The sequence below is a fragment of the Taeniopygia guttata genome, chromosome 2 (assembly GCF_048771995.1).
Source record: "Taeniopygia guttata chromosome 2, bTaeGut7.mat, whole genome shotgun sequence".
NCBI classification, from domain to species: Eukaryota; Metazoa; Chordata; class Aves; order Passeriformes; family Estrildidae; genus Taeniopygia; species Taeniopygia guttata.
This window is the reverse complement of record NC_133026.1, coordinates 60,382,392-60,406,647: the sequence shown is the minus strand read 5'-3', so window position 1 is coordinate 60,406,647 and position 24,256 is coordinate 60,382,392. Positions and strand designations below refer to the sequence as shown.

Here is a 24,256-nt window from a genome sequence, read left to right as displayed (position 1 = left end):
TGGCTAGTTCAGAAAATAAAGTACCTAATCAAACTGAAAAACAAGTAAAATAAATGCAAGAAAGAGATTAGTCTAGGAATAAAGGCATTCATGCACACTCTCCATAAATACAACCTCTGTCTTTTTCTTCTTCACTATCAAAGCTTTCCCGTCCATCATGTCGTGGACTAGAAGGAGAGCTGTAACTTTCAGATGATGTTTCTCCACACGTATCATGACCAGATCCAGCATCCAAATTCAGATCTAAAAATAAAAGTTGTCAGTTTTATTTTTGATCTCAGTGTATGGAAGTGAGGTTATTTTGATTTTCTCGCAAGTTGAGATTTTTGCCTGTCCCTACTTAATTGCATCTGTCCCCTGTATTCCTATTGCTTCCATTCCCAGCACTCAGGACTGCTCTCATCCCTAAATTTGTGATGAGTAAATCCTTGGTGTTAAAGAAGGTGATACTGAAAATTGATATTTATGCAAAGCAGTGAAAAGAATGATGATCTCGAATGATTCCTGTGATGTTTATACTGGACTGTACTACAACACTGATTTCCTCTGAATGGTAGAGATCCAGCATTTCTGCTGGCAGAGCTGCAAGCGCTCCTCGGTGACACCAGCACAGGCAGGAAGCTAACTCAGCAGGACATGGCAAAACAACACACCACTGCACAACTCACTCTTCTAGAACAGGCTTTAACCAAACTCAACAAATCCTGTTTAAAGAAAAATAGGTGAATTGAAAAAGTGGTAAACTGTTTTCTAAATTCTGAATAGATCATGAGACACTTTTGCTGGAAACCACCTTTCAGGGTGGGTAGCTACTGTGGTTTGGCTTTCAAGTTCAGCCTCAGAGGGGAAGAATAATGACAAATGCACCCTCTCTCAGAATCTATGACAGACACAATATGGAAACCTCAGCCCACAAAACCTCAGTTAGCAAAACCTCAGGACAAAAATTACAATACTAATTATGATAATAATTTCTAAATTTTTCCCCAGTTTTTATTGCTACTGGAAGTTTAACAGGTTGGGATGGCTCACTAAAAAGTTGCCTTAATGCTTCAATTCTTGAAATAATTTCCTGAATTAAACCTATAATTGCTTAAATTATTTTAACAAGTACTTTGAACGTCTAATATAAACTAGAGCCTTACTGAGAACCTGAGATCACTAAGACCCAGAGTCTAAAGCGCTAATCACAAAGTATCCAGTCTTACAAGCTACCATTGTAACTAACTAATGCTTCAGACAAGTTCATAATAGGGAGGAAAAAATGAAAGCAAACATGATGAGGATAACAATTACAGACTCAGAGCATTTCAAACAAAGCCTGGATACATAAACCTAGGCAGAGATTCAGACTGTTATTTCTCCCATAGACTATTTCTCCAATAAGTATCTCAAAAGACGTTTTGATGTTTATATGTAGGTTGAAAGCTCGTGTCTGAGCAGGATTTAATGGCTTCCAGCCTGTGGCTTACAGCTGCTTTTTGAACCAGCCAACAGTTTCACAGGAGGCAGTTTCACATCTGTAGAGTGGTGGGTAATGAGCAAACAGAACTCCTATGATAAAGCATTCCCTACTAACTTTGCAGAATCAGACAATCAACTAGGTTGGAAGAGACCTCTGAAATGAAGTCCAACCTATGCCCAACACCACCTAATCAATTAAACCATCGCACCAAGTGTCATATATCCAGTCTTTTTCAAAACACCTCCAAGGATGGTGACTCCACCACTTCCCTGGGCAGCCCATTCCAATGCCCAGTCATTCTTTCTGTGATTAATTTTTTTCTAATGTCTAGTTTTTTCTAATGTCTAGACTAAACTACTCCTGGCACAGCTTAAGTCTCTGTCCTCTTGTCCTGTTGCTGTTTGCCTGGGAGAAGAGACCGATCCCCACCAGGCTACACCCTCCTTTGAGGTGGCTGTAGAGAATGATAAGGTCTCCCCTTAAACACTACTGCATCACCTCCTGAAGTCACTGTCAGTTCATAAAACCCAGTGCGCTTTGCCTGACAACAAAAACATTAACCAATCAGAAATGCATGCAGCAGAGCTCTGCTGTAGAGTATGTTTTCTGCTTAATGGCCCTTAACTACAGCTTTCCAAAACTGTTCTAGTTTTGCTAAGATTGTGAACACTGAGTTCTTATAAGTTTTACTCAAATGCTGTTTGTAGAAGGTAAAAACACCTGCCCATAAAACACGTCAACAATTCCAAACCAGATCCAGCTGGAACTCTCCAAGGTGAGAAGTGGTGAGAAGAAAGAATGAAAGCTTAATCAAGATTGTATGGAAGCAACAATGACAAGGCACTTTTAAAAGTCCTTTCAACATTTATGCCAGATAGATGATGTAAAAAAAGGCAAACTCTTTGTCAGCCTTCTGTCACAAGAACTACCTGTAAGTCAAGATCGCAACTGATAGTGGGAATTTAGAAAACATCAAGATGGTGAAGTCAGTGGGCAGCACAGACCTTCAGAAATTTGTATAAAGCTTGGAGACTCAGTTTACTAAAGGAACACGAATATAATTTTTTCTTACAACTGACTGATGTACACAAGTCTTGGCCTAGACACTACATTTAGGATTACCCTAAAATGAAAACCCTGCTAGGGCAGCATACACAGTTCTGCATTGTAACTCAGTGGTCACTTGGTTTAAACACTACAGTTCATCAATGCTTCACACCACAGGTTTTATACAGGTTTCTTGTGGGCCATTACAAAACAGATGAAGAAACTAGCAGGCTGCTAAGAGCACACTAATGGCAAGATACTCCATGTCCACAGCAGTAGCCCAACAGCAGCTGTTTCTGCAATTACTCCACCCCATAAGCCAACTCATGCAGACTTCACTAGTATTTTGCCACCTATGCACGAAGACACACACCCCAAGCAACTGGATACAGAAGACTGAGTCTAGCATGTTCTATACAGCAAGACAAAGCATAGATTAGACTACCAATATACCAACTCACACCAGAACATTTTTCAGACTTGTGCTTTCCCCTTTACAGAAGACCCTGAATAAATCAACTGCAAGTCAACAGCTTTGGAAAAAGCACCTTACCTTTTGCGGTCCCGGTACGGATGTGCTGCGATGCTGCAACTCGAACTCCATTGCTCCTGTTAGTCAACCTGCAGTCAGTTTTCTTTGCTTTCTCCCTGTGTAAAAAATTTCATGGCTTTTTTGCAAATGCATGAGCACAAATAACCAACCATGAATGAACATGGAATGACGCTGGAATCAAAGGCAGTGGCACAAGGCCAGAAATGCAAATTTAATAGATATAACAACAAATAATAAACAATTAAATAGAGGCTGCTGGTGCAATATACCAGGAACTAAGCTACAAGCAGCATTACTAAATACTATGAATAAAGATCTATATAAGAAAGGACACCAAAAAGGAACAGGAGCAGTGGCAAACAGTAAAGTCATTTGTGAAAGCTAATGTGTGTAATGCAGCCCTACATTCGTCTAATGTAATAGCATCTGGAAACTTGGAAGTAGGCAGAGTATTAGGTAAGGGTGGAAGTGCTTTCACTTCTCACAGTACATAGCCTGCAGGAAGTTCTGAAGCCCTCTGATGTGCAAATTGTCTTCAATAAGATGTTTCAGCCAGTTACCACTCACTTCATAATGTTAAAGGTTGCCATCAAGCCTCATTTGATTTTCAGTATATTCTGGACAGCTTTACATCTTTTAAGTTTCAAATAAATATAAAGGGGAAAAGGTAATTTAGTATTGGTTAAGAACATATTTCCATTTCTTCATCTTTTAATTAAATGCCAAGTGATATTTTGAGAAATTAATGCATTCACTTAAAATTCTCTTTTTCAAGTTACTTCTTTACAGAAAATAAAATAAGGATTTTTATGTAGCCTTGTCTCACATCAGACCAGCTCTTGTGCCAGCACAGCAAATGAAAGCACCTAACTAACTGCAGACTCTGTTTATCAGAGCAAATGCATTACACTTCATTTCTGGATTACCAGTTACATTAGAAACCTACTTTTCCAGCTGTGGCTTTCCTTTCTTCTTGCTTACTGTAGACAGACTTCGTTTTTCCACTGTGTGCTAGACAGAAAATACAAAGACACCGGTCAAATGACAGAATTTTTATGAAAGCCAAGACAACACCCCTTCTAGACCCACAGGTCCACAAGTCCAAGAGTAGTGGGCTAACAGGTGCTATAACCACCCAAACAACCACTTGTTCAGTACATCTGAGCCTGTAAAATAACACACCATGCCTTGTGTTTACACGAGAATCAGCAAAACACTCAGCAAATTACTACTTGCAAGTATGCCAGAGATATCCATCAAATTATTGTTTGCATGATGTTCTTCCTCCAGAGGATAAAAACAAATGTGTTTCAGCACATACCTGCTGAAAAGGCCGATCACCAAGCTTAAGGAGCTACAAAATTTGTTGCTAAAAATGGAATTATTTGATAGTTGGTGGTGAGAAATACATGTGACAAATTATTTCTGCATAGTGACAAGCAGGTACCTAGCCTTAAACTGGAGGTTTAAGCTGCTAAACTAAACTCTACAATACAGCATATAAGAAAAAACATAGGACTTAACACAATTTTTAAAGTATGCTATCAATAACTGTTATTAACAACTCATATTTGGCAAGGAAGTAAAATTTATGAAAATTCTGAAATAATCTCTGTCCAAATCACTGTATCTGGGCTTCCTTTAAATAGCTTTTCCTGTGCTTCAGTAATTTAACGTTTTCTTGCTTCAAGTTTGCACTATTTCAAGCTTTGATGCAGCCCACCATTTCATGTTTAGAAGCCAACCTCAATTCACTACCCTGCTTTATGAAATAAGGAAACTATTTTTGTTTGGCTTGGTATTCCAAATTCCAAGCATAAATGAGAGTAATATTAAATAATTCTAACATTATGTGTTTTTCATGTATAAGCAGTGAGCAAGCTTCCTCCCCCCAATTTCAGTAGTAGATAATTTTATTTATAAACAATTGTTCTGTTTACCTATATTCACAATGAGATTGAGTGTTGAAGAGACACAAATCCCAGAAAAAGTGTATATGCATCTATCTATTAATTTTTTTCAATGATAATTATTTAAATAATGCAGGTAAGATAGAAAGAATATGTTTAACCTGTTGTACCTACTGTAGCATTAATACAGTTTAGCTATTAATACTGTTTCCAGTTTGTTCCATGCAATAACAGAAATTGCCCAAGCGTTCTGGAATCCTCTCTGATGACAATGCTACAGTAACAGGAAAATGCCTGATTACAAATTAACATTAGACTTTTCTGATTACTTACATTCTGCTGGGAAGTTTCATTTACAAATTCATAAACAAAATAGTCAGCTTTCTCAGACAGTGGTAAGGAATTACGGAGGGTTTTCTAATCAAAGCAAGTCAGCAGCAACTTCAACACTTAGTTTGTACAATATTAGGAGCACTTTTCATCTTTTAAAGCTAAATCTCATCATGTGTCATGGACAGTCTTTTCAAGTGTCTTGGAATATGGTTTTAAAGAATAAACAGCAACACACCTGGTCAAGTAGGTTAGTACAGTGCTCTGGGTGCTGCTGGACAATACAGCTTTTCCTTCTCCAGTCCATCACCCCATTCTGCTCTGAGTGCTGAATATTAAGGCTATCCAGTGAAGAACATTTTGCACTGCTAGTGCTGCTGAAAAGAAAAAGGAAGCCCCAAAAGTTATGCTGATGTGAAGAAATCTGCAGGCTTTTCTTACCAACATGCATGTTTTGCATCATGAGAAATTTTGATTTTAGAAAACCCTAGGAATTTTCAAGAGATTTAAAAGATCTAAATTACAGCAGCTCTTGTGCTCTAAACTTAAGATTGACCATAACCGGAGTTCCTTTTTCATTTGTCTACTACAATTTGATGTAAAATTCAGAACAACAGAATTTCTAGAAAACAGTAATTGAGGGAAAAGTTACCTTGGATATTGCTATACACAAAAACTTTGCTACTTTCATACCAGACATGTGGCAATTTTCCAGATAGAAACGTATTCTGAATTCATCTACTTTCTTCCTTATCATTAATAACAAAGCTGGAATTACTTTGTAATCCCTGTTTCAGGATTCATGAGATATTTAATGAACAGAGTACACAGTTATTACAGATCATACTGAAGCTGTGTTTGTTTCAATTTCAAAATGGTCATCTTGCTTTCCATTTTCACCTTCAGGAATGCTAGTTTTGAGTAGTGCTAGGAGAGGGGAGTTACACTTGGCATTTACTTCAGACTTTACAGCAACTTCCACTGAAGCTCTGCTCTACAGCAGCTGGTCAGAAGCAATATTAAACTAGGTCTGAGACCACTGGTCAACTAAAGCTGCTGGAAAATAATCAGGATTCTGATGGAGTCAGTAAGGCACAAGGACCTATAAACTTTTCATATCTCATACAAAATATGCCTTGCTGCAGGTTGGATGCAAAAGAAAAAAGAAAAAAGGAGCTAACACTTTTAAATTATTATCTAAATACTTATGTTGATAATTGAAAATGCCTTTTAATTCAGGGCTGCTTGCGAGCCACTTCATGAAAGTTACTGCAATATTAAATGTTACTCAGTTCCCATGATGGCAGAAATTCAGCTCACTTGAAAGCACAAGACATGCTGAAGTTCCAGTAGCTACTTACCAAATACCTCTGTAAAGGCTCAAACTACTTAAAAGATACACAACAGAATGTTTAAAAAAAAAAATTAAGAAAATGGCAAGAACCCGAGGTCCCAAAAGACAGACATAAACCCCTGCTTGCAAAGATAGAAGCAAGGTCACTTTAGATATTTTCTGCTAAGTGGAGGTAAATTATTTCACTGCCAAATTTGCAGTCATTTAATGGAAACTGTAATATTACTAAAGGTTTTGTTTTGTATGTGTGCTCTCATTCCTACCAGTAAATTTTTGGACTTTTCAAGAGTAAGGCTGCAATACTGAACGAAAACAACAGGTAGACAGATTCACAATGTCCTACGGCTATTTGAGATGAACTGCTTGTGACTCTCAACAGCTTTGTGTGTATTTAAAATAGAAAAGTTTCATTCAGTGCCATTTCTTTACAAATCCATAAACAAAAGGCATAGATTTTAAGGAGACAGACACATAAACCAAACAGAAGAGGACTAACAGACCTCTAGGAGTCAATGAGTAAATACATTTGCCCCCTTTTAGATAAACAGAAGATAATAGTTAGCTAAAGAAGTTTCTTTCCCAGAACTTTGTGGAAATGTCTATCCCTCTCTTTCCTACCTGAAAGATAGACCCTAAACTATGGTCAGCCTTAGTCTAATTCATTATACAATGAGTAAAAAAAAGACAATTTCTTTATTAATAACCATAAGCTACTAAATTTGCATCCTGCTCTAACGACTTTATAGTAGACTATGTATCTATCATCGTAATCACAGATTTTGTCAAGTTTACACTTTCTTCTTGAGGAAATATAAGCTGAAAATAGAACAGTTTAAAACCAAAACAGACACAAAGCACTAAGGTGTCTTGTGTTGAGTTCACAAGAATTTTGTCTGTTAAAGATCTTTGTACCTTAACCAACATTGTTCTGTGCTATGTTTATATTCTAATTACTGGAATTCCAGGTAAATTTTCACCACAAGATAAATACCTTTTACAGATAGATAAATCAACACTGAACAAAACTGTAAATAACAATAAATTCTGTATCCATTTCTTTCCCTTAATTTAGTTGAATTATGCACAACTATGCGCAAACATACCTGAAGTTTTTCATCAAAATACATTAATGAGTAAATTCAGATTAGGTACTTCAGGGATCTGAAGGCATATATAAACTCCTTTAATATAGTTAGAAACTGTTTCCACTTAAAATGGACACAAACCAGCAATGTGTACGTGCATTTGCCAGTAAGGAAGGGCAAGAATGGACTGCCCTGTCCTACAAGCTCCTCTTTGAGGTTACTTAAGCTTCAAATCAACAGCACTGGAAATTTTCAGTACAAGTATGGGGGTATGTGCCCGTAGAAAAGATACATGCCATACAGATTATGGCATGTAATGTCTTATAAACACAAATCAAAACATCAATTCAAATAGTGAAGGGTCACAAAATTTGGGAAAGAAGAGCTATCCAAATGACCTAGACCGACAGATTTAGAAATAGGGTCTTCTGAACTATTTTTCTAATAGTTATGAAGTTAATAACAACCTCCCAAATAACAAAAATAAAACCAGAACAGCCCACCACAAACAAACAAAAGCTCCACAAAGAAGCTTTAATCTAGAAGGACACATACTCTCAAAGCACCAACAAATGGAAGTTCAGACATACAACATGGTCACATTACACCCTAGTACCTACTTGGCAACAGGACTTTTTCCATTATGTTTCTTGTGAACTGCTGTGTGTTGCATTACATCTGGAAAAAAAAAAAAAAAAACCCCAAAGCATTATTTCAACAGAAAATCCATTTAATCTTTTAACTCAATCCAGCAAATTCATCTTTTCATCACTACCAGGTACATAGCAGAAGACATCTTCATTAAACAGGTCAGGCTTAATTTACAGTGCTGAAATTTGCAGGTATTGCATAGAAGACAAATCAATTTGTATAGATTATATAAAGAAGACTCTTTACCTTCCATTTCACAGAAGAATGCAACAGAAACAGAGGAACTATGACAATGCCAATGTTTGCTCACCTCTATATTTAATTCTAAGTACTGAATGCATGACTGAATATCACCCAGTATGAAAGAACAGAGAGAGAAGAAAGGAATGAGTCAGAAAAAAATACAACATTTTGTAATTTCTTCTGAACACTGAACTTAATCTCAAACCTATGTCACATATTCTGACTAGCAAACAAAACAAGTCCTACACTAAAGTACTGCATTCTGAACCTGAAAATTCACTGGGCAAGTAAAGCTTTACAAATTACACCTGACAAAAAGAGATCCAGCCTCAAGGCCTGGCTAGGTGGGGCTCCAAGTAACTCGGTATGGTGGAAGGCTCCCTGCCTGAGGTAGATGGTTTGGAACTTTAAGGTTGTTTCCAAACTAAATCATTCTAAGAGTCTATGAAGAAAAACTGAGAACTTTAGAGACATAGTCTACTGGGTTTTTTTAAGACAACTGTTAAATTTTAACAAAAGCAACTTTCCTTAATTCCAACTATTGATAATCTTAGTATTCTTGGTACTTAGGATTTTGCCTGAACTCCTGCTATACATAAATTCAAATTATGGTTTAAAAATTTGAGAAAAAAAAAAATTTAAACTTCTGGTAAACACTTCACTAAAATGGCATAAAAACTGTTCTGAAATGCATTTGTAATTTCACCAGATGAAGAGATTTATGTATTTTTAAGAGCAGTATATAAAAGACTATTTGAGCAAATATATTGTAAATTTACTTGGTGTAAATTCTTGGTGTATTCTTAATAATATGGCAATGATTATTTTGATAAGAAAAAGCTGTTCAAACTGCATATGTAGATTACCGAATACACAGAAGTTCAACAGCAAACTTCTTATGAATTATTAAAGTGAAAGAGTGTAAGACTGCTGTCATTACTTGAAAGCCAGAAAAAGTGTTCAGAGGTCCGTGTTCACCCATCAGTCGCCTTTCCCATCCTTTCCACCTACCAGGAGCTTGCACTTGTTTCCTTCTAAAAACAATGCAAAACTGGCTTGCTGCTCCTTTCAGAATGAAACTACTGACCAGTCACCAGGCTGCTGCTTCCATGTGTGAACTGTTTTTGAAGCATTTGAAAAACACTAGCTTTCAGACTGTAATCAATACTCACTACAGTCCCAACCTTAGTAACAGTCCAGGGTATCAAAGCAGCATAGGTTAAAAATAAGAAGAGGAAAACTTGAACATTTTTTCTGTGTAAAATTAGAAGCTAGACAAATTCGGCTTATTTAATGTAAAACAGTCTTGTAATACTCTTGAAATACCCTTGAAATGCTGCACTTAACTCTGAACCCCAGTAATTGAAGAATAAATAGGTAAAGACATGAAAGTCTATAAATAATCTTGGCTCAAGTAAATTGTGAAGTATATATTCCTGGTTGTTCAACACAGCTGTGAACTACTGCCTTCAAGCTGTCTATGAATGCTGCCACTTCTTGAGATACAGAACAACCTCTTAAGGAAACTGCTGAAAGTACACAAAAATCCTTCATTTGCACAGCAGATTTAATTCAATTTTTGTACCACTTTATACCATTGGAGAAATCGGTCAAGTGTATGATTTCCAGAACTGAGTCTGGTAAAATATCTCAAAGAACCACCTTTGAGTACACAACTACCTTCCTCCTGACTTGAAGCTTCTGAACTGTCCTCCTTGAAGTGTTCTGCTGTCTTAACCGTCTTCAAAGAGGGTTGTAAGTTACCTGCAGAGAATAAAGTTCACGTAGTAACTTTATAGATCTTGAACAACTGGACAGTTTCTGAATGTTTTCACCAAACTGGAAGCTAGGGAAATGGAAGACTGAACTTACTGGTTCGCATATGGCAGCTATTTGAACATTGCCTTCTTCAAAGTAAGCCATCTCCAAGAGTAGAGGCTCTTAAGAGATACTTTTATTTTGAAGAAAATAGTGTCATAAATAATTTTAATGCTATGGTACAATTTCAAAAGGCTGTGATTGTGATAATATTTAGAGATATTCCTACTATGCTGCACTTCAGATTTTTCTTTATAATAATTTTGTTTTACAACAGGAAATGGGAGGAGAGCAATGAGAATTACTAGTATTCTTCTGCAACAAATTACACTCCTCCACTGTCAAATTATTCACCTGCCAAAAGAGACCTAATTTGGGCTAAAGTCTTCTAGTGCCCTTAGCACAGTCTTCACATATCATTTTTGCCTTTTTATGCCAGACAGGATGAAAAATAACCAGGAACAATATTGACAGGTTTTTGGCAAAAATACAGCTTCCATGCTCTGAAAAAGGACTTAATTTCTTAAATAATCTAACTCCAAGAGTCTACTCTTCCCCTCTCAAAAAGTTCCAAGTCAGTGCAGGTAAAACCATCTGAAAGCTTTTGCTTAGAGCTTGAAACATTGATAGGAAGATATTTCTGAATATCATCTGCACTGAAGACACTAAACTCCCAGAGATCATGCTGTCAAAATCAAAAATTGGAATGAGAAGTCTACTCCAACCTGAAAAATTGTCTAAACAACTGAATTTATGAACCAGGAGGGAACTAATTAATTTCCTCCTTAATGGAACCATGGCAACCTAATTAAGCTTACTGAATATTCAGTGTGAGATCACCACTATTAATTAAGGTATGAAGACCTATCCCAAACATAGAATTTACTTCCACATAGGTTTTGCTAAATAACTTTGTAGTTCTGTAAAAAGATATTTTTATCCCTGACTACTGTATGGCAACTGAAGACCAATTTAAGCCACAAATGCTTTGTCTGTCAATTAATTTTTCATTTTCTATTCAAGAATTAGATGAGATTTTACTTAAATATATGCTTCCTTTACCAAGACTGGCAGCACATGCAAAATGGGTGACTACAACTAACTTGCAGTAACAAGGAGCAGGATTACAGGAATCCCAAACAGGAAACCTAGAAAAACACACAAACCAGCCCCCTCAAGGGCCACTTAACTGGGGTGATTTTGGCAACAGGTGGGGTGAATATTTTTGTCTTAGTACAGCTTCTATTAGCCTGCACCACAGGAAATGTGACTGTGAGCTACCATGGGCAAATCATCCAGTCCCTCTTCTCAAAAGAAAAACAACTATGCTTAAATTTATCACACTAATTCTCTTCAGCAAATGTTTTCTTAATATCTAACTCAATGTCAGGGCCTGAATCATGCCAATGGGCTTTGCAACTCTTCCCTGCTCTCCCAAGGGCTTCACCTGCCGCAGTGAAGATTCAATCTGGTACACTGCAGTTTTGCAATTCAGGGTGTGACTGCTGGGAAAAGAACTGGCAGAAGCCTCACCCAGGGCCTCCATCCTTTGGCTCAGGAGCTGAATTTGAGCTCAGGCCTTTGCCTAGGGTGCACTGCTGGCACACCTGTGCCTGGACATGAATTTTGCTGATCCTGTTCTCAACCCTGATCTACTGACTTGTTTTTCTGCCTTGACCTCAGACCTGCCTCACTACTCTGGACTTCTCTGGTAATCACCAGGTTCTTGCCTATCTCTGGTCCCAATCTTCTTCAAAAGAAGTTAAACCTAGTGTTTTCTGTCTTATCCAACAGAGAGAACAGATCATCCTCTTTACATCAGAACTCTGGTATCTGAAAACTTAAATCATCTCTTCCATTTGAGTCTTTCCTCCTCTCTGCTAAACAATTAAGTTCCTCATCCTGTCTCTCATATATTCCACATCTGACAAATCCTCATGAACTTTCATGCACTCAATAATTTATTACTATAAAAATTATCTCACGTTTAAGATCGCTTTGTAATCTATAAGACTTCCAACAGAATTGACATTCGTCTATTCTCCTTCTGATCTACCCACCCTGCAGATCATTTCTGCCCAGTCAACTCTGTCTTGATAGAACCTGGCACTGGTTCCTTTTTGAAACCATTTCAAACTACTACCATGTACAACAATGTATTTGCAAGTCCTTCCCAACCAGGTGTAGTCTACAGCCTAAAATATGCAACCCTGTCCAGTGTGCCCATCATTAACATGAATCTTTCTGGACTTTGGAAACTCTTTCCTCCCCATGCAGCCTTTCAGTACAACAGAAATGTCAATTTTTACAGCAGTAAATTCCAGCCAGTTCCACAATTACCCTGATTGTTATTAGTTTAACATTTTCACAAAACTGCCATGTAATGATGTACTAAGTGTTTCTGAAAAATGCTACAAAGTGACCCACAGCTTCTATCCTAACAAAAGTGCTTCTACCTCACCATGGAAAGAATACACCTGTCACAGGATCCCACACAATTTCAAACTGAAGTCTGCTGTCATTCCTCTATTTTTTTCCAAATGAATATGAGGAATCTGTTTGGAACCCCCAATCGATTCAATTCCTTACTAAGATCTTTGGCAACTTCTGAGGCAGTGGCCTCACAGCTAGTGCCTCAACTGTCATGGTGTATAATATGCATTGAAATAAGAAAAGATTGAATGGAAACAAAGATCACATCCTAAGGCATCCATACAGGGAAGCCAAGCTTTGGTCACACAAACAACTGTAATACACAAGTAGGTTAAGAGGGCCACCAAAGAAATCTCTGCAAAACAAATACTGAAACACAATTCTGTATGTTCTGAAATTAGGGACATCCCATCATTTATGTACTCAAAACAAATCTCAGTTTAAATATCAAGACAGATGCTTAATCTACAAAAGAAAACAAACAAAAAGCAGATGTGATTTTTCATGTCAGTTCAAACTTTTTGTTCCAAAATTTAAGATTTTGTGAAAGGAAGAAATGCCAAACTGTTGAACACAATCAATTCATAACAGTCTATTTGAAGAGCATGATGGTACAGAGAAGAACGAAAGAAAGAATGAACAAAAAGAACAGAAGCTGATGCTACATAGCATGTTCCCACAGCCAAAAGTGTAAGTATCTGCTCAAGAAACTGTTAATTGACCAGGAGTTCAAATACAACCAGTGGAATATTACACACAAACAAAAAATCGTAGAACTGTACTTAGGCACAACAGCAATATTAGCTTTTTATAGACTTTTCATTATAGAAAACAGTATTAGGATATTTCTTACTGTGAGTGTGCAAAGATTCTGATGAAATTGATTGGAAGAAGTTGTATACTCTCTGATTCTGCAGAAAAGCTTGTGATGTATTTGAAAATAGCTGCCTGAAATTTAAGTGAGAGTTTGTTAAACTAAGTAACAAAATCATAGGAAGAACACAAAAATTTACTACAGTACCATTTAAAAGCAAAATAGGCAGTTCTTAAGAAGTCCAAACCCTTCAAACTGCACATTCAACAATGCTAAAAGCTCCTTTGAGCTTTGCTGTTAAGCGCTAGTGTAAGCTTGGAGTACAGTCAATATGAGCAATCAGTATGATGATTTTTTTTTTTTTTAAAGGTGGGTGCTTTTGAGTCATCCCAATTCAAACATTTTAGCCACTTGTAACATTTTATTAAAGAGGAGTTTGGATTGAGTCCAAAAGCACTGACTCTCAGTTGTAACTTTTTTTTTTTTTAACTGAGAACACATTTATTTTCCCAAAACAATGCATCTCTTCCTTAAATACATTTGTATGGTTAAATACAAAGTTGAATTCACCTATAAGGTCAGTATCTGAATTTCAGAATTATCTCGAAGATCAAAGGGCAAGATGTTCAATATTGCTCTGCACTGGTCTGAGTCAGTTACCAAGATGTCAGTGACAAATTTTATTAGCTTCAAATACGAAAATAGGTCAACAATGAATGGTTTTCATGTCCCACACACAAAGGTTTCAGGTATTACTTGCCAAGAGGTACTACCCAGCTCTATTTCTTTGGAGAAGGGACAGGAGAGAGCAATTATGGGCAAATGGGCATATACTGAAACCCCCAAATAAGTATTTATTTATGCTAAAACTGACACTGAAAGAAAAAGGAATTTGAATACAGTAGTGCTATTCTCTTGAGATTATTAATGTAGCATTCCTGCATAGTCACAACACAACCTGCAATTTGCAATTACAGTTGCGTACTCTAGCACAGTTTGGTTTGTTCGAAGGTTATCTTCGAAGTGAGTCTCTTGGGTTTGTAATTACTGTGCAGTGAATCTTCACAACCTTTCTGTATTACAATACATTCCCTTCAGTCAACCTCTGTTTAACAGGTTTGTTGATTTAAAACCACTATGCTTATTAGCCAAAATTGTTCACAGAGATTAATTTTTGGCTTGACAATCAAGTCAATAAAGACAGACAAATACTACAGATCAAGATTTATTAAAAAAATGGCAAGGGGGTAGTTGAGGCTCAGAGTGGCTCCACATCTTCTTTAACTAAAATATTAGGACAAAATGCTAGAACCAACAGAACATTATGAACAGGAGTTTAAAAAGCAGTGCCTGATTCCTCAACTACCTCAAGAGACACTGCCTAACATGATGAATAATTTGTTTTCAACAAGGTTGAACAATCTTGACTGAAAAGGACAAATATAACAAGGTTATCTGTACCAAACAAAAAAAAAAAAAAACCACAAAAAAAAACAACCAAAAAAAACACCCAAGTAGGCAAACCCAAATTCATATTACTGTTCTGAGTTATAGAATTTGACCACCAAGTTCTCTTATCACTAAATAGCAGGTAAATGAGATAGGGGCCATTTTCTTAGAAATACATGAGCTACTTTTAATTTTGTATACATACTTCACTATTACTGTTATTCCTTTTAATTTCCGTTCTATCTCTCACGCTATCCTGTCATAAAATGCAGAACATATGTGCTCTGAGTTACTGTTTCTAGTATTTCTAAATATACCCTTGTGTAAGGAAGGTAGTATCCTTCCACAAATGCCAATCATTGCTATATAATGCTGCTTAGGACAAATATTTTCATAATTGTGCAATTACTCTGAAAGAAGTAATTCTATGAAGTTTAGAAAAAGTCTTAATTTAAAGAAAATCTAAGAGTCAAGAGTATCTACTTCATCACTGCCTTCCCACTTTCTTTGCAAATTGGGTTTAGGTAGCAGAATTTTCACTGTCCATAGGAGTCTTCTAGCTTGACTTCAATCACTTTTCTGGTGATGAATTTCAGGCTATTTGCTAAAACATTTACCTGATTATGGGCTCAAGATCAGCATGCCTTCGTTCTTCCCTCTTCTGAAAACCCTGATTTAGAGCTCTTAAAATAGCCTTGTCAAATGCTTCAGAAGACAGTTCCTTTGGGAGCTGAGAAAAAGGTTAATGTGAAAAATGAGTAGTTGATATTTTAAAGACTATATTTGTTCACTATGAGTCTTTATACCTTTTGGTATCAATTGTTTCAGTTTGAGTGATGTATTTTAGAGACCAAAGGTACAATAAATCAACATCATCTAGTCTTGTAAGAGAAACACTTTGCTGTAAATCCTCACAGCAAATCCAGGCATAAAACTGTTTAAAGCTCTATTTGAAATAATTATATTCGGAAATCTACCAAATACTATAAATACTATGGTCTTTTCCAGGATAGTTCACAGCCTTTTTTTTTTTTTTTCCCAGGATAGTTTACAGCCTTTTTTTTCTGTTTATTTCTTTAAATCTTTCACATATAGAAATTAGTTCTGAAAATGACACAAAAAAAAATAACCAGGCATGACTGAATGCACTGTACTCACTACCATCACTTAGCTAGACTAAACTATTTTAAATAAACAGGAGTAGAAAGGAAAACATTTCAGTTAGTTAATACACTAGACTTCACCAGGCAACACTGAGATTAATCAATAGCAAGTTCCTCCCCAGTTGCTATTAACACTGAAACTTCTTATCAAAATTCATCATAACTTTCCAATGCCAATACTACAAGGTGAGGTGTTCTGATGTTCTGGTAGAGAAGGCAAAATTCTTGCTACTTTAGAGCATGTCTGTTTTAAATGAAGAACATTCCCCAGAACAAAGTTTTTTCACCTTTACATCTTCCAAATATTGTATTTAAGTACATCAAAGCTGATCAAATTTGTTCCTCTACATAAAAGAAAAATATTTTAATATGGCGCAATTAAGAGTAAACTGCCACTGAAAAACACTTTTTTTTTTTTATTTTACTAAAGTTCAAAGCTATTCCTAATGTGGTTAACATCTGCCACCAGTTATGATCAACAACACTAAGTAATTTACACTAGAGCAGCATCTTCCTCTTGTATATCTGGAATACACCTGACCCAGAGTGCCAGCTGGATATTGCATCCTGCTACTGGAACAATAGCCCAGCACTCAAGTAATTCTTTCACTGAATGAAGTGGTACTAACAGAGGGATGCTGTGTCTGATGAAGATAATTGCTTATACATAAGAGGAACTCCTGGATCCAGACAGACAGGTGCTGTTAGTATTATGTTAGTAAAGTGCTACAGCACCTGAAATGTCTTAGATCTAAAACCAAATGGACTGAAAGCAGCTGTTCTTAACAGACCCTTTGGCTTTAATATGTATTACGGAGGAACTGTTACTGAAGAATTAGTCAGTGTTAGCCAAAAGGTACCAGGAAGTTACTGCAGAAGTGTGGAATGAGCAAATCTCCTATCCTAGTATTTTGTAATGTAGATTTGTCTCTGGAAACAGTTACCTTCTTGTCTTTAAAACTTCTGTTAAAAGGAATTCCTTCTGTGGTTAAAGATTCAGTTATATGAACCCAAGATTAAGTGCTTAGCTTAAGGTAATGGGACAGCCTTACTTACAAGCTTATTAGTCCTTCCACATATGTGGGTAATTTCCTACTTGCAAAGAATTTTTCATGCTTATCACCTAAGAGAAGCCCGTCTTTAATATAAAGCATCCAAGTTATGCCATTTACTACCTTAGTTTTCCCACCAATGCTTCTAGTCTGAAACAATTTTTACCAGTATCTTATTTCTATCACATGCAGCATTGGAATCTTCCATCAAGTGTTTTGACCATTCTTTTCTGTCCCTTGGAACCTAAGCATACTATTTAGCAATGCCATGTAGATTGAAACAACAACAACAAAAAGCCAAAATGCAAGGGCATATGAAGTGGATGCTTGTACTTTATGTTTTTTAAAGCAAGTAAGTTCTGTCCTGCTTTATTTAACAATCCTCTCTTACTTCTATGCCTACGGATATCAAACCTGCAGAAACTAAACATATTTTTCAGCTGTGCACATTTTCCACAGAAGACCTCAGGAAGCTCATAGCACCTTTTGATTGTCTTCCTCTTGTTCTGCCATCCCCTAGACACTGCTGGAGCAGTCAAGCCAGCACATGGAACACCCTATATCAGTCAAACAGCATAACCCTTCAACACTCTGGATCATGTCTGCTTTCCTGGCTCCTCTAGGAAGCAAGTAGGTTCTAGGAGATCCATTTCAGACACTGATGTTTGTCTTACACAAGTGGGAGAACAGGCGGCATGCATCTGAATGCTCATGCCAGAGCTGCACAGGACCCTGTATAAAATGCTGGTTTTAGGGTTCTCTTTAGGTGCAGATGCATGTACCCTAAGCTGTGGGATAACCTAATTGCATCTTGACATGCCATACATAATTCAAATCCTCACAAACTAAGCTCTGGGAACTCTTAGAACCAGATATTCAACTAGATTAAAGCAGTTGTGAATATTCACTGCTTAATTTCTGGAATACCAAAAAACAATGTTGATAATTTAAACAGTGAACAAGACAATGACCTGACTGGCTTTCCACTCACAATTAACACTGCAGTTAAGAACACCAGATACCATAAAAAATGTCCAAAACAGATCTCTCATTACTGCCCTGAATCGGGAAGAGTTTAAATATAGAATAATTTCCCAGAATAGGTGGAACCCAAAATATTAAGACAGTGGCAATGAACACATAGTTCGAGATCACCACACTGATGGGGTCTGCACGTGGTCTATGCACACAACTGTATTCTCTGATCAGAGCAGAGGGGAAAACAGTTGAGAGAACTTTTGGTTTTTTTAAACATGGATACACATGCATATATATAGTTGCTAGATTTTCCTCAAGTCGAACTCCTTGTGATGATGAATAGGCCAGCCTTTGCTCTATTGAGGAATACAACAGCTACATTAAAAATTATTATGCTTATGGCTGTGTCTCACTAATTAAACATAACAAATTATACTCTCTAGGGCCTTCTAGCAGGAACACAAGCAAATGACCAGTGGTTGGACCTATACATGAGCTCTGTGGGGAATATTGAAAAATCATCTGGCAGTTTTATGGTAGTTCATTTAAAACTCTAAGCACCATTTTGGATGAGACAATCACCTCCTGGGAAACCCCCCGAACATTCTGCAGGGCTGCTTCTTCTGTCAAGATCCTTCATTCCAATATATATAATTAAATGGTTAATGCAATTGTGAAGTACAAAAATCTGCTGGCATGCTTTTGTTTCTATAATTACACCCCAGAAATCACAGCTCTCCTAGACTACTTCTGAAGTTATAAACCTGATGTGTAAACACTACTTTAGTATTTGAATACATACTTTTAGCAGGAATTCCTGAAGCTCCTGATGTGTTTTTGTTACACATGTTACAGAAAAATCGGACCAGGTTACCTAGAATGAAGGAAAAAAGAATGAAAAAAGTTTCTTTTTTCAAATTTCGTAGCAAATAGCTTGTCAGAACAATTCCATAAATTTGACAATCTCAGAGTTAAGACTTGCAATTAAGCAAACACCAGGCAAAACAGGGATAAGGCTGTACTTTTTCAAAGACATACTAATTTTGAGTGTGTATTTTAGGATCACCTTCATGATATTTGTGGCTAAAGGGAGCATGGACAAATTCAAGGAAATACAATGAAGTCCCTGAAGACCCAGAAAGAAGCCAGCCAGAAGGCTCTGTAATTATGGGACTTGTATCAAACAGAAATAATTAACCACAAAAAATAGGTACCAGAGAAAAGGATTGTAGGTCAGATATATTGGATTGAACTCTCACTGTCATTACCAGGAGTCAAACTGAAACAAAAAAAAAAAATCTCAGTTTATATTACCTAAAAATAATTTTATCTGCCTCAGACTCAAAGCTTACACAGTCATATAGAAGTTGTTTTAGGCTACAAATCATAAAAAGTACTGCAAGTACTTAAAGAAGGCACTCAAGACTCAGACATAATTTTGGCATATGCCTATATAAAATTTCAGTAGCTTATTGCTCTGACATGACATGCAAGTAGTAAAACAGCACCTTCACATGCATGTTTTGAGAAAAAAGTAAGTGAGCTTGGTTAGATGACTGCTGCCTGGCTTTAAGCCCATTTCTGGGCCAAAGATTCCAATTAGTTACATGGGAAGATTCAGGGTAATGGGAGTGGACACAACAATTATAAGTATTCATTTACTCTCAAGAGTTGATAGAGTAATGTCACCCACCAACTGGCATCAACTTAGTCTGCAGAAATGCCAGCTACCCTTTGTCCTCAGCTGGGTAGCCATGACCGCAATTGTTGTTACAACCTTACAAAAGCAGTATCTGGGCAAGCACAAAATTATCTACAGTAAAGAGCACAGAATATACCTGCACTGATGAGGAAAGGAAACGCTTTCCTAAAATAACTGAGGTGGAGTTTCAAGATTACTGAAATACTTCCCGGAATATCTCCACATTTTCCCTTTAACAAAGAAATTTAAAACCACTATCAAATCTGTCTAGATGCTGAATCTTTAGAATAGTTTATTGACTTTACATGTTGATAATCCATATAGGCATTCCGTACAAACTTTCCCCATCTCCTACTGTATTTTACTTTGCACTCACTTCACAGACTTTGGAAAAAAATTTATGATGTAGTTGAAATATTTGGCCAGATAAACTTAAAAAACTTTAAAGGCTGACCTCAACAAAATTTGAATTACTGTCCTCAACAAAAAAAGAGTGCATCCATTTAGAGAATACCATATCACAGAATACAACACCAAACTCTGGGATCAACACATCAACTTCCAGCTCATAATGGCTTTTTTAAAATTTGCTTCTTCAAAGACCTCCGCCATGTCAAATGACCAGTTAGAATGTTTGATGCAAACCATTCTTTTTTGGGTGAAAAACGGGAACATTTAACTTTATCTTCAAATCTGGTATAAAACCTGATTCACATCTATTGGCACAATGACTCATAGTGTTAGTCAGCCCTTGCTAAAAAAAAATTACTACTTTGATTCAACTAAAACATCACCACCAACAGCCTTAGTAACTATTATTTAATACATCCTGCCCTTAGCTACTACAATAGATGAAGATTATATTAGGTAGGCTGTCTAGTTCATGGCCATTTTGCCTTAAGAAACAAAGTCCAAAACAAAGGCACCAACCTCCAGTTTCTCAAAAAGCACAGGACCCACCCTCATATGGTAAACAATGAGAAATAAGATCCAAGATGACCATTGACTCCAAGCAATCCACAGCTGCAGACACAACTGCGCTCCTGTGCCACGTGAGCAAATGACTGACTAGTTTTAGAATTCTTATGTATTAGAAAAAACAATGTTTCCTGAACCAGCTACGGCTGATGTTTTACACCTTCCCACCTTATGCCCTCACGCTTTATGCCCACAATTACATAAAACACCTGATTTGCACACAGAATTCAAAAGAATTACAAGATAATCCAAATAATCTCAATATTGCCACCTGTGAAGGTTTTTGAAACAAGCTGTATGTATCTACAGTACATAGACAATAATTTTAACATCCTGGAGGTTATTTGCTTACTTTGAATGTGTACTCCAAATGTTTGTCAGCCCTTTTTCTTGATACGTCTTTCAGGGTTATCTTCTCAATGTGTACAGCTGAAAGAAAAACACCTTATTGTGCACTCCAAAACTGACAATTTGCAAAACATTCCTTACTTTCCCAGGCTCTCTGAGCATGCCTATAGGCTAAATCCTGATGCACACAGCACGGCTCTTCCTTAGGAGCTGTTTTATTGCAACAAACTGCCGGGAGCAAGGTAGAACCTTGCTCTCTCCAAGTATTTCTCTGGCCTAATGACAACCTCTTTGGCACAAATCATGAGACTCTATGCATTACCCAAAAGCTTATTTAGACCAAATGTCACATAACTACAACAATATAACCACTATAAGCAAAAAGATAATAAAAGGAAGTAAAATTGTATCTTTACTCCAAGAAGTAACAAGTGCTGATAAAAAAATAGACAGTGCCTTCTACACCTAGTTACCAGAAACATCAAGTAGTAAATGAGGGCAAACTAAGGCCAAATAACTACATTTCTGAAGGGTACTTAGGTGAAAGAAGATAGTTAGGGAAGGACTGAAGGAGACAGAAATGAGTATCAGCAAACAGAAGACAAAGAAGAAGCAGAAAGCTTCGACAGCTGTACTGTACAGAGTGTCATTGAACTGAGCTGAGAGGGGAAAAAAGGTACTATAAGTATGCACTATTTTCACATTCCCTCCCCACAGCCTACTGTAACACAACAATAGGCGAGTTCAGGCTGTGACCTGGCAAACTACAGCACCACATGGCTTTCAGGGCCTGGAGACTTTCTTGAGGGCACACAGCATTGTTCAGCTAATACTCCATATAAAAACCTTTATGTAGCTGAGATGGGCTTTCCACTTTTGCTGCTGTGCTGGCCTAAGAATTCAACAGAATTTTATTCTAGTGGAAGCCTGAACACATCTTTATATGTAAAAAAAATAAATTATTTAAAAGCAGCTCGACCTGCCCTACATCATCAATGCTCCCTTTCAATGCTTTAGAAACTCCTTTTTTGGGGGGTAGGTGGGTGGTGTTAACAGTTAATGTTAAATTTCCTTTCAATTTTTAACTGCGTGTTTACATGGGATATATTGGGAACTACTCATAACAGCAGTGTTTCTTCCTAAAAAAAAATTAAACCTCCTGCAATTATATGTTGCAAAACTTATTAATGGATATTAGCTAATTATCATCTAATATACTGTAAACATTTTAAAATTAATTTCATTACAGTTACAATTCAAGTCTCATTCCCATCAAACATGCCATTTCTAAGATAATTAAGTATTGGCAATTTCCATAAAGGAACAATAAGCCAGCAAAAAAGCCCAGTAATAGGGCTACAGCTTCCAATTTTCTTAGTAGAGAGACAAATACTGAATGTGGTGGTGTACGCTGTTTGTAATCCTCTAGCTGGGAGTTATGAAGATAGACAAGCACTTCATTTTTACCAGTTAAGGATGATTTATTATTACAAAGGAAAGAAATCTGAGATGAGCTAAGGATGCCAGACAATATCAATATTTTATGAAAAGATGAATGTTTAGTGACCTTAGTTTTTAGTTGTCTGGTATAGATTAAAGTGCTGTTAGAAGAAGGACCATGGCACAACAAAAGTTTTGTTGCAGTAAAATTTCTTAGTGGCTAACATTCAAATTGATACTGAAATTAATATTCATAAGTTAATTAAGAAGTTGATTCCCATGACTGGAACTGAGAATAGTGGTTTAAATTGCATTCCACTACATGCATATATTTAGCACACACAATTAGGAAACTAAGACCATTAACATTCACAGACAAGCTTTTTCTCCCTAATGAGACTGTGCTTATTTTAAACTATTGAATGTTCTCAATGCTAAAAATTTGTCCTCAGGTATAAAGAAATTGATTACACAATGCAGTACCTTCAACTTCCTTAACTTCTTTCTGCTGCATGCTTCATCGTAATACATGATATAACAGGTAATTACATAGTTGCTGCACAGCTTTAGTTCTACAGTTTCAACAGACTCCCTTATAATTCTGTCACCACAATGACATTTTAAATATTCTAAATGGCTGGGCAGGAAGAAAAGTTTGAATACACAAGCCAATGAGGCATGTTACATTTCCACCTCTATTCTGGACACAGGACATGCATCCAGGATGATTAAGTAAAGCATTTATACATGACACTGCTTCCATTCTAAGTCTAAGTTAAGATTTAAAAATTCACATCATCACAGCTGAGAATAAAACCCGAGTTTTATTATCAGTGGTATTTCTAACCAGTAAGGAGATTTCTGCAGCAGGAAATCTCTACCACATAACTGTGTGGCAAATATCACAAAGGTGTTCTGATCCTTCACTGTGGTTTCTCACTATGATAATACAAATGTGGAAAAGTATTTAAGCTCTTTGCTAGATTGTTATTCAAATTTTTTGTGCTTCTGTTACTTAATTTGAGTGTTACTAAAGAGATTCCCCCTTTTAGGTTTCTAATTCATGAATATGAACACTTTGAAATCCATAAAAGGATTTGAAACAGGTTTGTTGTCTGTAATCTGCCATTATCTTTCTCTTGTGTTTTTTCTCCAAGGAATCAAATTGCCTGCCTTCAAAGTGCAGTTAAATCTCTACACTAGAGACAAAAGGACATTTATGAGGACAAAATGAATAGAAATAATTTTTCCATATTGTTGCCTCCTTCCTATCTGCAGACTATCTGTTAACTAATTTTGATTAGACAAGTAACTTGCTAATCCTCTTGAAGAATAAAAGTTGAGAATAAATCTGTTTTCAGTAATGCTCATTTCTTCAAAGAGAAATTGCATATCAAGAGTTTTGATAATGCTCAGAAGCCTTGTTCTTATTCTCCCCAACAG

The 24,256-nt window shown here is 36.6% G+C and overlaps 1 protein-coding gene across 4 annotated transcripts in view; it reads right to left on the bottom strand.

Annotated features, from left to right (window-relative positions):
• Window positions 1–24,256, bottom strand: part of ZCCHC2 (zinc finger CCHC-type containing 2) — a 43,272-nt gene that overhangs the window by 4,664 nt on the left and 14,352 nt on the right. Inside the window, exons 3-12 of one of the 4 annotated variants that reach the window (XM_041714561.2) lie at window positions 21,378–21,454; window positions 19,148–19,219; window positions 15,770–15,882; window positions 13,743–13,837; window positions 10,319–10,402; window positions 8,365–8,422; window positions 5,544–5,682; window positions 4,012–4,076; window positions 3,066–3,160; window positions 115–243 (exon numbers count right to left, since the gene is read on the bottom strand). In XM_041714561.2, coding sequence (XP_041570495.2) covers window positions 115–243; window positions 3,066–3,160; window positions 4,012–4,076; window positions 5,544–5,682; window positions 8,365–8,422; window positions 10,319–10,402; window positions 13,743–13,837; window positions 15,770–15,882; window positions 19,148–19,219; window positions 21,378–21,454 — 927 coding nt within the window. The remainder of the gene's footprint in view (window positions 1–114; window positions 244–3,065; window positions 3,161–4,011; window positions 4,077–5,543; window positions 5,683–8,364; window positions 8,423–10,318; window positions 10,403–13,742; window positions 13,838–15,769; window positions 15,883–19,147; window positions 19,220–21,377; window positions 21,455–24,256) is intronic. The other 3 variants (XM_041714562.2, XM_041714563.2, XM_041714564.2) reach the window with 3 other exon arrangements.